This window comes from Ctenopharyngodon idella, chromosome 15, assembly GCF_019924925.1.
Source record: "Ctenopharyngodon idella isolate HZGC_01 chromosome 15, HZGC01, whole genome shotgun sequence".
In the NCBI taxonomy this organism is placed as follows: domain Eukaryota; kingdom Metazoa; phylum Chordata; class Actinopteri; order Cypriniformes; family Xenocyprididae; genus Ctenopharyngodon; species Ctenopharyngodon idella.
The window spans coordinates 3582657-3601349 of record NC_067234.1 but is presented as its reverse complement, the minus strand read 5'-3'; the positions used below and the strand labels follow the sequence as shown (position 1 = coordinate 3601349).

Sequence of the window (18693 nt, the reverse complement as noted above, 5' to 3'; positions counted from 1 at the left end):
TGACTAAAGACAGGACTAAAGCTCGTGATTGTTCAGGATTTGAACCCGTGTCATGGATGTTTAGACGCTCTAGCAAAATGTCCAGAACAGAATAGCGCTCTTCATTCCTCTCACCCCGCAATAGTAAAAATAATCTGCTCATTACATATAATTTGTGAGTATAAATATAAACAATATAAGCTGTGAGGTATGATGGTCTTGTGGTGTTATTATCAATATTTATTTATTTTTTGTTATTTTATCTTCATTTAAAAGTACAAATTTCACTGCAGCCTTACGCAATGGTGCAAACCCTCCCTTTGTGCCACCTGGTGGTGATTTCGCGACAAGTGTCACATGTCACTGGGTTGCATTTAACGCTGTGGCGGTAATAAGCATTTTGGTTCACAACCTACTGTAGATTTGCACTGCCATCACATGCTATTGGAATTATCATAAATACGAGTTTCCTAGTTAGTAGACGAGGGAGACACTTACCTGTTTCCAATTGGTATTTTAATCCACTTAATCCAATTTTGTCCACTTTCAACCACTTCTGTCCTGATTTCTTTGAGGGGAGGGTAAATGTATGTTTTTTTTTTTTTTTTTTTTTCAGATGTTTCAGTCTAATGGACAAAATAAGCTTGCACAATTCACATATGAACATGCCTGGAGATGATGGAAAAACATCAAGAGCAGCAGCTTTCATTTCTGCTCTGATAGTCGCAATAACACATCAAACACTGTGAAATGGTGAGAATGATGAGAGAACATTGTGCTTGGTAAGTTTTTCGTCCTCAAACCAAGCTTAGGTCTTTAGCTGACAAAGTTTATATCCCGTCATTCTAGTGCGCTTCCCATAATGTTTACATAATGTTTAATGTTGGCTGTTTGAACACATGTTTCCACTATGAAAGCAATCTTAATGTGTTTTCGACTACCTCTGGAAGTGGTCGAAAGTGGACAAGCTCAAAATGTTTTACACCCCGTTTACACCTGTTTTTAGCGCCATCCACTTGTGATCCGATCGACAAAAACGCATCTTAATACCCGGTGGAAACAGGGCCTGAATCTGACAAGCTCATATAATCATGACTTCAGAAGTAGGAGATTTCCAATAGCATGGCAGCATTATAATATTCTGTTTTAAAATTCAGAAAATTATGTTCCACGAATCCTTAAATCATTACTGGCTAGTTCATGTTTGTTTATAATTCCCCTTTTTTCGTAATCAGTGCAGTACCGTGAATTTCGATGAATTGCATTTCTGCAAACCATGTGTGTCACAAGGAAAACGCAGCATTTCAGATATGCATTTGATGTATCTGAAAAAAAAAAAGAATCTGATCTTAAACAAATGCAGTAACCATATTTAAAATAAAAGTCACTTGTTTGATATTTTGTTATAATACATACAGCATTCTGACATGTTCAGTGTTACCAATTCTTTTTTGTGGCCAAACTGAATAAAGCTATAGTAAATGTTAAATGTACAGCAAAAGTAAACATTGAAAGATTTTGTAGACTCTGTTCTATCATTTCTTCTTCGCAGTATCTCAAACACAGGAAATAATGGAGAGATGATGGAAAGATCATGATCAAATTTAGCACTGAACCTTACAAAGTTAGTTTTAGCATGTTTAGTAATCAACCCACACATAACGATAGTGAAGTGTTACCTTGTCCAAGTGAAAGGTCATTCCATATCATTTGTTAAAGTCATTCCGTTCAGATGAAGACATAGAGGTCAAATTCATACCACATAGTGGTATATGGTTTAAAAAAAAAATGGTAGAAAGCTGACGCCACGTGTCTGACTGAAGTTGTAGGCCGGTTTTTGGGCCTCCTTTAGTTCATGATGCCGTATGTTGTACTCCTCTTGCTTTAAAGAGTAAAAAGGTTATTTTACAGAGTACACTGCTTGTTGGATTGTGTTAGGTGGACTGTTATATGGGCACTTTATACTTCTCGTAGAACTGTGTCATGTTGTAGGCCCCCGCTTTGGCCTCCATGATTATGTGCCTACAGTATGGTCTATCTGTTAGGTTGAACTTTGTACTCCCCTGTTAGGGTTGTTTGTAATAGTGCTTAGCTCCCTATAAGCTGATCCTTAGTAAGGCTTCCATAAGGCCTCCCGTTGAGGATCAGCCCCAGGCTGGTTTGTGCTCTCCTTGTCAGGGTCTCTTAGCGCACAGCCTCTTCAGTGCAATTTTAGGCGCTGAGTAGATCCTAGGATTGAGTGGATTGTACTCCCCTCGATATGAGGGTTCATAGCATTCAGCTGAGTTCTGCTCTCCAGGATGCCCGTCTCTACGCGTGGGTTTGAGTTGCTTACTGCCTTTCTCGCAGTCGCTCTTACTTGCTGTCTTCTCTGAAGAATGCGTTGTTGAGACTCTATATTCAGACAGGGTAGGCCAAGACTGAGTTTGTCCTATGTCAGATTAGGTCAGCCTCCCTGGTGGCATTTAGGGTGACTATGTCCCTCTTCTAGTGACTGGCCGGGGTTCCCTTTGGTTCCTTGGCCACATTCCCTTAAAGGGACCGGTAACACTTTAGTATAGGGAACACATATAAACTATTAACTATGACTTTTCCCTCAATAAACTCCTAATTTACTGCTTATTAATAGTTAGTAAGGTAGTTGTTAAGTTTAGGTATTGGGTAGGATTAAGAATGTAGAATAAGGTCATGCAGAATAAGGCATTAATATGTGCTTAATAAGTACTAATAAATAGCCAATATTCTAGTAATATGCATGCTAATAAGCAACTAGTTAAAAGACCCTAAAATAAAGTGTTACCAAGGGACCTGCTTTCTGTGGAAGTTTTGGTCCCAGAAGCATTTGAGCAGCCTTGGTAGGCTTTCTACGGAAGGCCTCTTTGAGGTTCAGCTTGGGCTGTTGGCCATAGGGAATGCTGTCACTGACAGCCTTTGTGTGACCCGAGGTGAGTTGCTATCTGGCATTTCTCCCGAAACTGCTGGACGTTTGTCTAGCCATCTGGGCATGCACTCTCCTCAAGCATGGCGGCGTGGGTATATCGTTCCCCATATGCGGTCAACGCAGAGTTGAGTTCCCTTCGAAAGGGAATGTCTCAGGTTACTCATGTAACCATGGTTCCCTGAGAACAGGGAACGAGACTCTGTGTTGCTTTGCCATGCTTCGGGGCTGCCTGCTGAACAGTCCCTCAAGACGATAAGATACTGACTGTTTCTCTAGGCACTCCTTTTATACTTCCGGGTCGCGCTATGATGATGTCATAGGCTGTCGCCGGCCAATAGGATTGGAGTGGTTTGATTCCTTGGCTTTCAGACATCGGTTCACGTGTGACGTTCCCCATATGCGGTCAACGCAGAGTCTCATTCCCTGTTCTCAGGGAACCATGGTTACATGAGTAACCTGAGACGTTTTCTCTCTACATGGTTTAACAGGAATATAATTGGAATTCTTTCAATTTTTGATAAATCAGGTCATTTTTGTCTTATGAAGAGTTTATGTCTGTTCATAATTTCCCCTTACCGTTTAAAGAATATAATGCAGTGCTTAAAGCGGTTCCTTCCAGTCTAACTCAACTTGTTAAATGTCATCTAACTTTTAGTAAGAGTGACACAAAAGAACCTGATTTGATCTTAGATGGAATAAGTATGTTTAACAAAAAATGTAATAATAAGCATATTCGACAAATTCTTCAAAATAAAACATGTAACATTCCCAAAGGCAAATTTATTGGGCATCTCTTATTGAATATATAGACTGGAAGGAAGCTTGGCTGTTACCTCATAAATACTGCATTCCAAATAAGACCAAAGAAGTTCATTTTAAGATATTACATAAAATATACCCTGTGAATGAAACTGCGGCAAAATATATGGAGATTAACAGTTACTGCTCATTTTGTGAGAATAATGATGAAACACTGATCCATTTATTTTTCCAATGTGAAAAAACTCAAAACTTTTGGAATAGTTTATATCTTCATATAGGTAAGCATCTTGATTCTTTCAAATCCTTTCAATTAAAAGATATAATTTGTTACTATAAAGGTACAACTAATACTCCAATATATTATATTGTTATTTTTTTTATTTTGTTTGGAAAAAATTTTTATTCATAAGCAAAAATTCTCTAACTCGCAGCCTATCTTTTCACATTTCTTAATTGAAATTGATGCATTTCTCAAATCTCTTAGATTGACAGATTTTTGAAATCTTATGATGATTTTGTTTGGTAATGCCTCTGATGCATAATGTTTTCTCTGTATCTGATTATGATGTTATTTTATTTTTATTTATTTATCTTTTCCTTTCTCTTATTTTGTTTGTGGAACTTTACATGAAGTTTTTATGTAATTTCATTCCTGTAGAGGTTCTCTTTGTTTTGTCTTTGTATCTGTTCATTGTTTGATACATTAGAATAGTAAAAAAAAAAAAAAAAAAAAGCTTCTCTCAGGTGAGAGGCTGCAGCTCATTATCATAAGAACCAATCAGAGCTGTTCAACGACCTTGCAACCAATCAGGTTCCGTCACGTGTCTTACACGTGTTGATTAAATTTAAACACAAGTGAATATATAGGGATTTTTTAAACATCTTTGGAAAATTGATTAATGATGCATTTCAAATAATATGATGTTGAAATCCTTGTGGGAATTCCAGTAGTACTCTATTACAATTAACATATCATGTAATGGACAACAGCCTTTTAAGCAGCATAACCTTTTACAAGTACAAATAAGTAAAACTGAACAACATATTAATTTTAAATATGCTTATGGCAGTGCTTAATAATAGTTGACAAATGTTTATAATACATTAAGTTGGTACATTGTTAAAATGTTTTTCAAAATATCTTTATTTTGAAAACATTAAAATTCTAAATATATAAATATTTAAAATAGGCTATATTGCAGTAGGCCTACACATGGTTATTAAGTACATTTAAACCCACTTAAAGCTGAATCCTTTTGCTATTTTCTTAAAGTACATATAAAAAATACTTTAAGTAAGTGTAACATAGCTATTTTTTTCTGTAAATACACTAACTTCACTAAAAGTATACTTGTGTTTAGAATATTTTTTAAAAGTGTATCGAAGCATATATTTATTACCAATGTACTTCTAGTAAACTGTTTAGAAATTTATTAAAAGTATGCTTGTTTTCAGAATATACGTTAAAAGTGTAACTAAGCATATATTTATTACCAAAGTACTACTGTTTAGAAATATATTAAAATGCAATTCAAAATATTTTTAATGCACTTTTAATAAGCATGTTGGGAATACAAATGTATTATTAACAACTTGCATTTCATTTTTAATACATTTAATACTAGGCCTACGTCTTTTTCCACCTGGGTTTACTTGTAATTAATTAATTTGTACTGTATTTTTCATGAAAATCCATTAACATAGAACTTAGTGACAGTATATATAAAAATCCAGTAAAATTTTATGTAAAGCATTCATAGCACACTTTTAAGTAATGCACTTATAAAACACTGTATTTTTGGTTTACTTTTTCTGACTACACTTAAAATCATTTGAAGTGTTAGTGCTAATTAGTGCATTTATATTAAGTGTACTTAAGTACCACAGTTGGGAAAATGTACTTATAACTAGAACATTAGTAATATATTTGTAATAAAATGAATTTCATTTAAACTTAGGATTACTACATAAAAGTCTACTAAGATTGAACTAATTTTTAAAGCATTCAAAGCACACTTTTAACAAATATATTAATAAAACTCCTCTGTGTATTTTTGAGGTAGTATACTTTATTTCACAGCACTAAAAATCAATTGAAGTAGTATTTAGTATACTTTTCCAAGTGCAGTGAAGTACTACTGAAGTACAAATATACTTTGAATCAGTGTATTTATAGTGTATAACTTTGACACTTTTATTTAGCACCAGAATAAAGAATGTACTACAAATGTACTTGCTTGCATTTAAGTATTTTTTTTTAATCCACTCAACTATACTTTTATTTCACCTGGGGTCCACTTTCCTGCAGAGTTTTGCTCCAACCCTCCAACTCGGTAGGGAACCCCTGGTTTCCACATCCACTGATTTGCAGTATTTTTGCTTAGTTTATTAGAAGTTCTAAAAGCCTAAGTGGACAGAGTTTGGATTTTTCCATCAAAGCAAGAACCACTGAAGTAACAGTGTTATTTATATATTTATTAGGCTGTGTAGCTACCCCTATATGTGTGTTTTTCTTTTTTTTTTTTACAATATTTGGGAAGCCTAGGTTAATGGGATGTTGAACTTCCTATAGTATATAGAATTAATTTAGCTATATATACACACAGTTTAACCCTTCAAGACACTTTATGCTGAATATGTACTGGCCATTTTTTATAAGCCTTTAACCCTTTCATGCATGGTGTCCACTACAGTGGAGAGATATTTGGAAGCCATTTTGAACCATTTAGGTTGTAGTACCATGTCCCAACCACCAAGTGGTGAATACCCAAAGTCTTGTCTACAATTCCATTTAATTAGTGTCTTTGTATCTCTTTGTTGTTTTGAGATATTACATCATATAATTAAAAAGGCGGAGTGAAGAGGAGATGCACCAAGTACCTCAGAAATAAGTGTTAAATCCTTTTATTCTCAGAAAACCAGACAGGTACACAAATATTTTTCAGCTAAATCGGATGTAAGAAATACCTTTATCCAGATTTTAACAATATTTTTCTTGTACATTTTTTTTCTGTGACAGAAAATACATCTGTCCTCTACAGTGGACGTCATGCACCAAAGGGTATATTATGCCTATTGGGCCTATATATGGGTTCCTCCTTATTTGTAGGTTTTAGTTAAAATTATGATATAATTTACACTTGAGTAGTTTTAATAAAAAGCAATATTATATAGTTGTATTTCAATGCTTAGGCCTATACAGTCTATATTTATTTATTAGGTCATATAAAAGTGTAGGCATATATGAGGACAGGGATATTATGTGCATGATTGCATTCGAGGGCATGTGTGCTTGTGTGTGTGTGTGTGTGTTTGTGCTCACATATGATACTAGTTTTAATAGTTTTAAATAAAAGTTGGCCAAAGTTCAAGACACAGAATGTTTTTCAAATATCCTCTCTATTATTGTTATTGAAGGTTCCAAAACTTCTGATGCAAAAGCCTCTAAACGCCACATCTGTCAAAAATTAGATAATGGTATTGAGTGAATGTTCTCCGCACATACTATACGTTCATCAAATACTTTCACTTCCAACCCGCTAAATCCCAGTGTGACGAGTCAGAAGGGTGTTGATCCATTTGCAGTTTATTGAAGTGCTCAGACAAAGACATAAACCAGGTAACAGGCAAAGGGTCGTGGCAGGCGGCAGACAGCATGAACAGAAACAGGCAGGAGGTCGAGGCAGGCGGCAAACAGGAATAAACAGTACACAGGCAAAGTTCGAGGCAGGCAGCAAGAATCACAAAACGGGTAACAGTCCAAGTCAGTATCAATAAATCAAACAGGGAATAACACTCAGAAATGACAACCGTGGCTAATCAAGACTTCGCAATGAGAGTGAGTGTGAGAGCAGCTTAAATAGTGAGAGTGAGAGAGATGATTGGCTGCAGGTGCGCGGGTGATCAGTCCCAGGTATGTGGGTGCATGGGAAATGTAGTCCAATGAGAGCTAATATTCGGGTGACGGCTCCCTCTGGCGGTTCGGGAGATCTGGTGCAGGTGACTCAATCGTGACACACAGCCTCATCCCATTCAGAAGTACTGGTGCTTATATAGAAACCTATACATAGGAATCTGATCAAAAATGGTAATTTCAAAGAAAAATGTCAGACGACTTAGAGGCTTTTGCATCTGAAGTCTTCTTATTTGTATTCATACATTTGTTCTCAGTAAATGTTTTAAAAACATGCATGTTTTTTTTTTTTTTTTTTTTTTTTTTTCAGAGCCAGCATTAGTTCTATTGAACCACTTTTTATACCGTTGATGCATGGGGTCCACTACAGTGGACAGATATGTAACTATATCAAAATAAAATATACTGGGGAAAAAAAACTTTATTTGCATGATTTTTCACTTGTTTAAAAGTAAAAACAAACATTAAAAAAAAAATATATATATTACTTTGTGATTTAATAATCCATGCATGAAAGGGTTAAAACAGGAAGTGAACAAAGGATCATAAGCATCACACTCCACCAAATATAGCAGGAAGGAAGCTCTTAAATATTTAGCACACCAGTCTTCTTCTGATGAACTTGGGCACAGTTTGAGGCCTCAACGTTAAGTAAGTGACAATATTTAATATTGTACCTACACAGGGACTATTTAAATGTCTAAAGGCAATTGTTGCACTGTGCTCCTTAAACAGTGAAATGAAACAATGTTCAAAAATATAAACAATGAGATTCTAAAACAAGTGGTTTTTGTAGATTTTGTAGACTCTATTCTATCATTTCTTCTTCGCAGTATCTCAAACACAGGAGATAATGGAGATTGTAATAAAGGTCATGATCAAATTTAACACTGAAGCTTACAAAGTTAGTTTTAGCAGTCCAGATGTTTAGTAATCATCCCACACATAATGATAGTGAAGTGTTACCTTGTCCAAGTGAAAGGTCATCCCATATCACTTGTTAAAGTCATTCCATTCAGATGAAGACATAGAGGTCAAGTTCATACGACATAGTGGTATATGGTTAAAAAAAAAAAAAAAAAAAATCTATGTTCTCTCAAAAGCAGAAGCTTGGTTTTAGTCTCAAAATAGGGAATACATGTTGTTTTATAACGTTTCATTGAATCTCTGATTAGTAAGCATTTATATTACTCATAGGGTTTCATCAGACTCAGAATTAATTTCGGTGCATAATTTCACCAACACCACATTGATTTTCTCCTTTGGACAATAAAACAGGGTATACCATTAATTTACACTGACATACAAAAAATAAATAAATAAATAAAATAATGGGCTCTTTTGACTTGGACCATAGCAACCACCTAAAATGCCATAGTACCACAGCAATGCATTAAAAAAAAAGTCACTCAGAGCAAAATCTTGAAAAATAATGAAAAATGCAGAAGAGACACTAGCAAACACTTTAACATCCACAGGAAAACACCATCTCACACCTTATGTGAAACGCTTGATCTAGTCATCTTTTCACTAGTGTTTCTCTGGATGTCAAAGGTTAACAGCACTAATACAGACATCTGCTTAATGAAACTAAATCTGTTTGAAAAGTTGCTGTTATGTATCCACAGTGCAATTTTTGAATGTATGTGCTAATGTGTATCAAACAAATACTGTACAGTCTGTTTAAGAAAGAAAGAAAAATAAATATGGTTAACAGTTGGTGGTGTTATGGTGAATTTTTGGTTGTGATAGTTTGTGCAAGAAAACAGTTGTCCATGATAAAGCAGTGGGCAATAGCAGAGATTTTTCTTAGTAAGTAAAAGTAACAAACTGAATACTTAGCATGTTTGAATGTATACTTAAATATAGTGTAGAAATTTACAAAGAAACTTAATGGTCTTACATGTTCAGGATATTATTTCTGTTCTGGTGTTTTAGGCAGTGTGCTATAATTAGACAATGAGTCATGATAAAAAGGTGAACTCTTCAGTGACTTCCTGTGCTATGTCTAAACATGATATTGTTGTGGCTGTTTGAAGGCCACCTATTATGCCCCTTATCACAAGATGTAATATAAGTTTCTGGAGTCTCCAGAATGTGTCTAAGTTTCAGCTCAAAATATCCCACAGATCAATTATTATAGCTTGTCAAATTTGCCACTTTTAGGTGTGAGCAAAACCACTCCATTTTTGTGTGTGTCCCTTCAAATGCAAATGAGCTGCTGCTCCCTGCCCGCTTTCCAGAAGAGGGTGGACAGCTCATGCTTCGGTTGCTTAACAACAACAAAGCTGGAGAATCTCACAGAGCCAAAAGCCTTACATTGTTCAAACCGGAGTCGACACTGATGGAGAGACTCAGGAAGAAGTTACAACTTTTAGAATGTAACTGGACGTTTCTGAACGGTTGGTGGATAAATTTATGTAGTTGCTGTGGAGTTGATTCAACTCATTGACTAGCATCTGCTGTCATGTTAATCTTTTTTTGCAAATCCAGCATTGAATTGATTCTAGTTTGTGAAGCAGTCTGGCATAAAATGATGGCACGGTAAAAACACTCTACTATAACAACTCTTCCTCTTCTCTAAAGCAGCCCAACATGGCCTCACTCCCTTTGTTGCGGTTTATGTAAATTTTGGGTTTGTGATGTCTCCAACCTGGGAAGAAGCTTGTTGTAGTCCCTACCAGCCATTTGTTGTAGTCCTTAAAAAACAATTCCTGTAAAAGAAAATATCTCCCTTTGCATTGAACTTTGAGCGTCGTAACTTTGCAGATGTTATTCATGCTCAAACAACATTACACACCAAACAGCCCAAGGCATAAGTGAACTAAGCGACTGCTTAAGGCCCCCGTGGCCACCAGGGTGCCCCCAAAAGCACATGAAATGACAGCTTGATTATTACAGCGCACATTCTATCATTTGCTGTGCCTCCGTCCCAATACTGTACAATTCGACGTGCATTTGCATTACATGTTAACGCAGTGGTAGAGTTACACTCACGGGATACTGCACTTTTTCTCAATCACAAAATTTAATAATTTCATGTGCTTTAAAGCCTTGCCGTCAAAGCACGGAACTGGGAGTACATCGATCCAGTACGAGTTCACGGGTGGGAAGTCACAGGTTTGACTGCCGTTCCAGTGCACTTTCACAGGTAGAAGTTTGGAAAAACACGGGTTACGGGTTGCCTGGAACGCGGCATAAGAAGCCTGTCAAACAGCGTCCGATTAGTGGACTTTATCTTTTGCGTCTGATTGCACTAATACTGTCAAATACACACAAGGTTTACATAAACACAGTTGGTTATGTCTAAAGTGAAAGTAATCAGTTGAGAGAAAATCGAATGCGTGTCTGTATTTTAGATGCTTGCAGGTCTTAAAGTGACAGAAGCTTAATAGTAAACATGCTGCCCCTTGTCCGGCTAAGAGGGATAGTTCACCAAAAAATGAAAATTCTGTCATTATTTACTCACTCTTAAGTTGTTCCACACGTGTATTAATTTCTTTCTTCTCCTGAACAGAGTGAACACAAAAGAAGATATTTTGAAGAATGTGGGTAACCAAACAGTTGGTGATATAAGGAACCCCCCATCGGCCCAAAAACGGAATCCGACGGCCTGGGTGAAGGTTAACGCGTGTATGTCTTTTCAGCGCCTCTGTGAAGTACACTTAATTTCACTCGTTTAATCTGACTCCAATTTCAAATGATTATTAGTCTTAGGTTGTGTTTCCAATTAGAAATTAATCATTGGTTATGTATTAATTTAGATATTTGATTATTCTAGGTATCCCATACTTTCAATTATTCGTTCATTACGGACCCATATCACTTAGAAAAGTCACTTCGGCCGATTGAGTGCCCTTCACGATCACAAACTCGCCAGTTTTGATTCTTAGTCAGAGGGTGCAGAGTTTACTAATGCATTTGAGTCGAACCGCCACATGCTTGTTCATACAAAAACACAGTTTTCTTAGTCACGATACTGCAACTTGCTAAGCCAGTTGATAGATAAAATCAAAAAGTCCCATGATGTGCTTACATGCTCCTTTCATGGGCCTTTAGTTTGAATCTATCCTGACGCAGATTTGCGGAAATATGGACTCCAATAATCTACTGGTCATAATGATTTCAGAAGAATCCTGAGTAAATCATATATAACATTTTATTTGTCAAGTAAAAATGTATCATGCCAATTACATAGTTGGACAATTCAGAAATAATAAATGCATAACATCAATTGAAATGCACATACACACAGTGATGTGTGAGTGTCTTCAGACATTCACCCATCTTCTGCATGGGGGATTCTGACTACAGAAGATCCCCCATGACTGCTTTGCACTTTACCTTATATACCAAGACCAGAACAAAAGGATTGTAAATTTTTATTACACCAACACCTGTTTTGGGGGGAGAGGAGTGGGTTTTGACAAGAGACACTGCCCAAAAAGAGGACAGAATTCTCCTTAGTTTTCAATCTTCTTCATAATATCAGTGACTGCTGTGAAATTGAGACCATTTTACCAATCACACTGAGACATTTAAAATGATACCAAACATGAAAGTAAAAAACAATAGATACACAAGTTACATTACATTACATTACGTTACATTACTGTTTGGAGTATGTGGGTCACATGACTTGGTTAAAATTTTCTGTGCTCTTTTTGTCAGTTTGACCTAAAGCCAACATGTCCACCCATGGTGCTGGACATTCTGATTTTGTAGAAAATAGGCATCTATTAATCTTACTTTTTTCAGTAAAAAATGCAAAACAATTGTTAATATGAATTGTGAATATTGTCTTAAGATGTTGAAAAAGAAAATTAAGTTATATGTATCCAACCCCTGCAATATTGCAGTATAGCTATAGTATAGCTGAAGTTTTACTGGAGTACAACTGCAGTATTCCTGCTATACATCTAAAGTACTAGTAAACTAAAACTGTATTACTCAAATAAAGCTGCAATACAACTGCAGTATTACTGAAATACAGCTGAAGTAGTACTAAAACATTAATGCAATACAGCTGCTTCCCTGTGCTCCAGAGATGTACTGTGATGCTTTCCTCTGCTCCAGCGATCTACTTTGATACTTCCCTCTCCAGCGATCTATTTTGATGCTTCCCTGTGCTCCAGCCATCTCCCGTGATACTCCTCTGATCTTCCACAATCTCCTATTCAAGTAACCTGTGCTCACCACTCACCTGTATCACTTAACTTCACTCACCTGTACCCCTTGTGTCCTCGTCTGCTGTGTCTTGGTGTTGGCTTCCTCAGGACACTGCTAAACCAGGTGTCACATCTCCATGTATTCAAATCATCATCATCATGCAATACCTCCACTGTGATGTTGTTGTTGCTCACCTTGTAACCTTCAGTCTCCCAGTCTCAACGAATGCAAGGCTTAAGGGAAACCCCAAACATGGTTCTTAAAGAAACGTACCATTACAACCTGTTCAAAACTACATGCTTTCTCTTTGTAAATGTTTTCTCTTATGCATTTACATTATTCCACAATGTAACTACTATCGTACCATATATATATATATATATATATATATATATATATATATATATATATACACACAGTATCTCTCAAAAGTGAATACACCCCTCACATTTCAGCAACCATTTTATTATGTTTTCTCTTATGCATTTACATTATTCCACAATGTAACTACTATCGTACCACATATATATATATATATATATATATATATATATATATATATATATATATATAATATACACACAGTATCTCTCAAAAGTGAATACACCCCTCACATTTCAGCAACCATTTTATTATATATTCTCAAGGGACAATACTATAGAAATGAAAATTGGATATACTTTAGAGTAGACAATGTGCAGCTTGTATAGCAGTACAGCTTTACTGTCCTCTGAAAATAACTCAACATACAGCCATTATTGTCTAAATAACTGTCATTATCAATCCGTTCAGCCCAGTTTCTGAAGGGAGGGCATCATGTTCTGCTTCAGAATGTCACAGTACATGTTGGAATCCATGTTTCCCTCAATAAAGCAGAGCTCCCCAGTACCAGCAGCAATTATGCAGCCAATGCTACCACCACCATGCTTGACTGTAGGCAAGACACAATTTTCTTGGTACTCCTCACTAGGGCGTCGCCACACATGCTCAACACCATCTGAGCCCAACAAGTTTATCTTAGTCTCATCAGACCACACGACATGGTTCCAGTAATTCATGCTCTTGGACAGGTTGTCTTCAGCAAACTGTTTGCGGGCTTTCTTGTGAGCCAGCTTCAGAAGAGGCTTCCTTCTGGGATGACGGCCATGCAAACCGACTTGTTGCAGTGTGCGGCATATGGTCTGAGCACTGACAAGCTGACCTTCCGCTTCTGCAACCTCTAAAGCAATGCTGGCAGCACTCATGCATCTGTTTTTTGAAGCCAGCTTCTGCACCTCACGCACAGCACAAGGTCTCAGCTTCTTTGGCCTGTTCCGAGTGGAACCCGTCTTGGAAAACCTCTGTATGACCCTGGCCTCTGTGCTGTAACTCAGTTTCATGGTCTTTCTGATCTTCTTATAGCCTAGGTCATCTTTGTGGAGAGCAACAATTCTAATTCTCAAATCCTCAGAGAGTTCTTTGCCATGAGGTGCCACGTTGAACATCCAGTGATCAGTATGAGAGAATTTTACTCAAAGCACCAAATTTTAATTGCTCTAATACAAGATCCTCACATTTGTATGGTCCTGTCAAGACAAAAACATGAACATGATGAATAGAACACGTGGCTTTGCATGGTTAAACAACATACAACTGTTATCACTTAGGGTGTACTCACTTTTGTTGCCAGCTATTTTGACAATAATGGCTGTATGTTAAGTTATTTTCAGAGGACAGTAACTGCTATACAAGCAGCACATTGACTACTCTAGAATATATCCAAGTTTCATTTCTATAGTATTGTCCCTTGAGAAGATATACTAAAATGGTTGCTGAAATGTGAGGGGTGTACTCACTTTTGTGAGATACTGTATAAATAAATAAATAAATAAATAAATGATAGATATATATATATATATATATATCAGTGGTGTGCAGTGGTGTTCTGAAATGAGGAGGCAAATTTTTTATTTATTTATGAATCATTGTAAATTCATGTGCATTACTCTTAACGTTGACCCATATTCCTTGTTAAATGAACATTACTTTACATTACATTACATCAAAAAAGAAAAAAAAGAAACCAAATACAATTCTATTTTGTAATTTTACATTAACAATGTATTGTAATAAATGTTCTATTTATCAAAACCAAGTCAATCTCATCAAGTTAATGTTTTAAGCATTTCTACAATCATTCCAAAATAATAACTAAAGGCAATAATAATTTAAACAATATATTTTATTTGTGTATTGATGTTTTTCTTTTTAATAGTCAACTTAGGCTATTTTGGATCATCAGTCATGCTCCGTAAACACCGTCTGTCACAGACACGAAGATATATTTTTAATTTCACCAAGCTGATGGCACTAAAAACCCCCGCAGTCATCATGTTTTCAGTCCATTTCAAGTTTGATTTTGACGTGACATAAAGCAGTGATATCTAACTGGGGGATCTGTTTACTTACTTTCAATTAGTCTTCTGACGCCATCATTTGTTCATTCAAACTGACGCGCGGAACGTGCACGTCAACAAGAGGCGGGTATTTTTAGCGCACAAACCAATCATATCCAATCATAACCAATTACATCCAATCATAGCGCCATGGAGACGTTGCCTCCTCTCACGTGACTTTCCCCCATTCATTCTCAATTACCCCCCACAAAACCCACCGCACGCCGGGGGTCTGATGGTTTTCTATGGTTTTCTATGAGAGTAAAGGGAGGCATGACCCCTGCTGTAACTTTCCCTGCGGGTGTCGCTGTTGGGCAGTGTTCCTTAAGAAATATGAGTGACTTGCGCTCTTTTTATTGTCAATTTGTAATATTTATGTTGTTTTATATGTAATATGGATTATTATGGAATATGGAAACGTCCCGGTAGACGCGAACGGGCAACTGAATCGCATAGCCGAGTCTGATGGTACGAATGAGCCAGCAGGATGGGCTGGGAAGCGCTAGCCACGCTCCCAGACTCCGAGCCAGTGGGACCAAAGGCACCACAGACGTACCCGACGTGGGGCAGCGAGCCAGAGTACTGGGACACGACTCGGACGGCATAGCGGCCTGAAGTGGGGTCGGACTCTGCAAGGTGACAGTGTGTATGGGAGACGGCACATGGGAGGCGGCCTCGACCAACACACTGGGACCTGCTGGCGAAGTGAGAGGGGGCTGAGAGTGGCGAGGCGGGGCCTCGCACACTGCCAACCGTGCCCTCTTGGGACCTGGAGGTTTGGGAAACAGCTCTTTTTGTGATAAAGTGGGTACCGCTGGACTCCGGAGAGCCAGCGGCGGGACGAGACGAGACACAAATTCCCCCCGGCCCTCCTCCGGGGGAGGGAGAGGCGCTGGCATCCTCTCCCAAAGAGCTGAATTCCTCCCCTCCAGGTCGCCCGTCTCAGGACCGCTTCCTGGTTCTCTTGCCACCTGGCTTGGCTGAGGTCTGAGCGGGCTGGGCGCCGCGTCCGCGACCGGCTCCCTGCTGTCTGGCGGGTGGAGGCTGCTGCTTGGCTGACTTCGCAGGGGCGGAGGACGACGCAGGCGGGTGCCCTTGGCAACGAGCGGGCTGAGGCTGTGCAGCCGGCGGTGGGGTGGAGGCAGCAGCGGACTGCCGGGGCAGCACATGCTTGATAGCCTCAGCCTGCTTCTGTGCGGCCGAGAACTGCTGGGCGAAGCTCTCGACCGCGTCGCCGAATAGGCCGACCTGAGATATGGGGGAGTCCAGAAACCGATACTTATCGGTCTCCCGCATATCTGCCAAGGTCAGCCATAGATGACGTTGCTGGACCACGAGCGTGGCCATCGCCTGACCAACGGAACGCGCTGTCTCCTCAGTCGCCCGGAGGGCGAGGTCAGTGGCGGTGCACAGCTCCCCCAGAAGCTGTTGGTCAAGACCTCCCTGGGGCATGTCCATCAGCGCTTTTGCCTGGTAAACCTGCAAAAGGGCCATGGCATGCAGGGCGGAGGCAGCCTGTCCACAGGCTCTGTAAGGTTTCTCGTTCAAGTTGGACAAGAATTTACAGGCCCGGGATGGGAGACGCGGTTCACCGCGCCAGCCGGAGGCCGACGAACACAACTGCATCGCGATGGACCGCACGACTGGGGGTATCCCAGCATACCCCTTGGCCTCCCCGCCAATCAGGGTGGTGAAGGCGGAGGAGGGATCAGGCCTGGCACTATAGGTTATAGGGCATCCTCCACGACTTGGTCACCTCCTCATGCACCTCCGAGAAGAATGGTACCAATCGTCCAACTGAGAAGGCTCGGGACGTGGTGGAGGATTCCACATGAGCCCGACCTTCTCGGCGTCCCGGGCAAGCATAGCTGTCGGCTCGGGATCAGGCTCGGGCAACGCCACAGTCCCGGAGGGAGGCAGCGCAGCTGAGTCTTCATCTCCCGAGGACTTAAGCTCACCTTCCGATGCCGCGATCGACATCTGCTCATCCGCAGGCGCGCAGAAGGAGACGGATGGTCGCTCCGTGGAGCAGTGTTGCAGAGGGGAAAGGGGCCCGCGGAGCCGTAATCCTCAAAAAGCCCTTACCGTAATCCTCAAGTCACCTTGACTACACGCCGCCATACCGCCTTCCTGGCCGGAGCCAGAGAAAACAGCCGTACGGGGCATAGGGGAGGGGACCCCCGCCCCCTGAGAACCAAGGAACAAGAGTCTAGAACTGAACACTGAGATAGTCATGTTCCCACAATGAGAACATGAGCTATCCACAAACGCTGCTTCAGCATGCTGAAGGCCCAGGCATGTGACACAGCGATTGTGACCATCAGCGGGGACCAGGGAACGACCGCATCCAGCAACATTTTGTTTGAGTGAGAATTTGACAATAAAGCCACCGTCAGCAGTCACGCCGACCCTGTCCTCTTCCTTCCTTATATTCACGAACTTTATTACACTGATATTTAGTGAATGTTCTCCGCACATACTATACGTTCATCAAATACTTTCACTTCAAACCCGCTAAATCCCAGCCTCATCCCATTCAGAAGTACTGGTACTTATATAGAAACCTGTACATAGGAGAGGTAATTTCGAAGAAAAATGTCAGACGACTTAGAGGCTTTTGCATCTGAAGTCTTCTTATTTATATTCATACATTTGTTCTTAGTGAATGTTTTAAAAACATGGATGTTTTAAAATGTTTTTTTAAGACCAAGCATTAGTTCTATTGAATCACTTTTTATACCGTTGATGCATGGGGTCCACTACAGTGAACAGATATGTAACACCATCAAAATAAAATATATTGGGGAAAAAAGTTATTGGCATGATTTTTCACTTGTTTAAAAGTAAAAACAAACATTAAATATATATATATTACTTTGTGATTTAATAATTCATGCATGAAAGTGTTAAAATAGGAAGTGAACAAAGGATAAGCGTCACACTCCACCAAATATAGCAGCAAGGAAGCTCTTAAATATTTAGTGCACCAGTCTTCTTCTGATGAACTTGGGCACTGTTTGAGGCCTCAACGTTAAGTAAGTGACAATATTTAATTTTGTACCTACACAGGGACTATTTAAATGTCTAAAGGCAATGCAAATTGCAATTGTTGCACTGTGCTCCTTAAACAGTGAAATGAAACAATGTTCAAAAATGTAAACAATGAGATTCTAAAACAAGTGGTTATTAGTAGTGGCACTAGCTGTAAATGATGACAAAATTTATTCCCAGGTGCTGAACTTTGACGCAGAGATGGTTTTCTGTAGCTGTTTATTGTCACTCTTTTTCTGGCTCACAGGTTAGTAAAATGAAACTAGATAAAATAATTATCATATGTGACAGCTGTTTTTATGTTGTAAATAATCAATGTTTTGTCCATTTTTAGTGAATTTTACACTATAAAACTCTTTAATTTTCAGTTAATTTTCTCACCTAGACCACGCAGTATTAAAAATAAAGTAAAATGAGTCATTCCTCAGACAAAGGAATTATAG

The 18693-nt window shown here is 38.8% G+C and overlaps 1 protein-coding gene across 1 annotated transcript in view; it reads left to right on the top strand.

Moving 5' to 3' along the window:
- The first annotated feature begins 625 nt into the window (after window positions 1-625).
- The window catches only part of LOC127496300 (sialic acid-binding Ig-like lectin 14), a 29618-nt gene continuing 11550 nt past the window's right edge, over window positions 626-18693 (top strand). The window contains exons 1-3 of the mRNA XM_051864177.1: window positions 626-761; window positions 11113-11228; window positions 18431-18497. Coding sequence (XP_051720137.1) covers window positions 18452-18497 — 46 coding nt within the window. The 5' untranslated portion in view covers window positions 626-761; window positions 11113-11228; window positions 18431-18451. The remainder of the gene's footprint in view (window positions 762-11112; window positions 11229-18430; window positions 18498-18693) is intronic.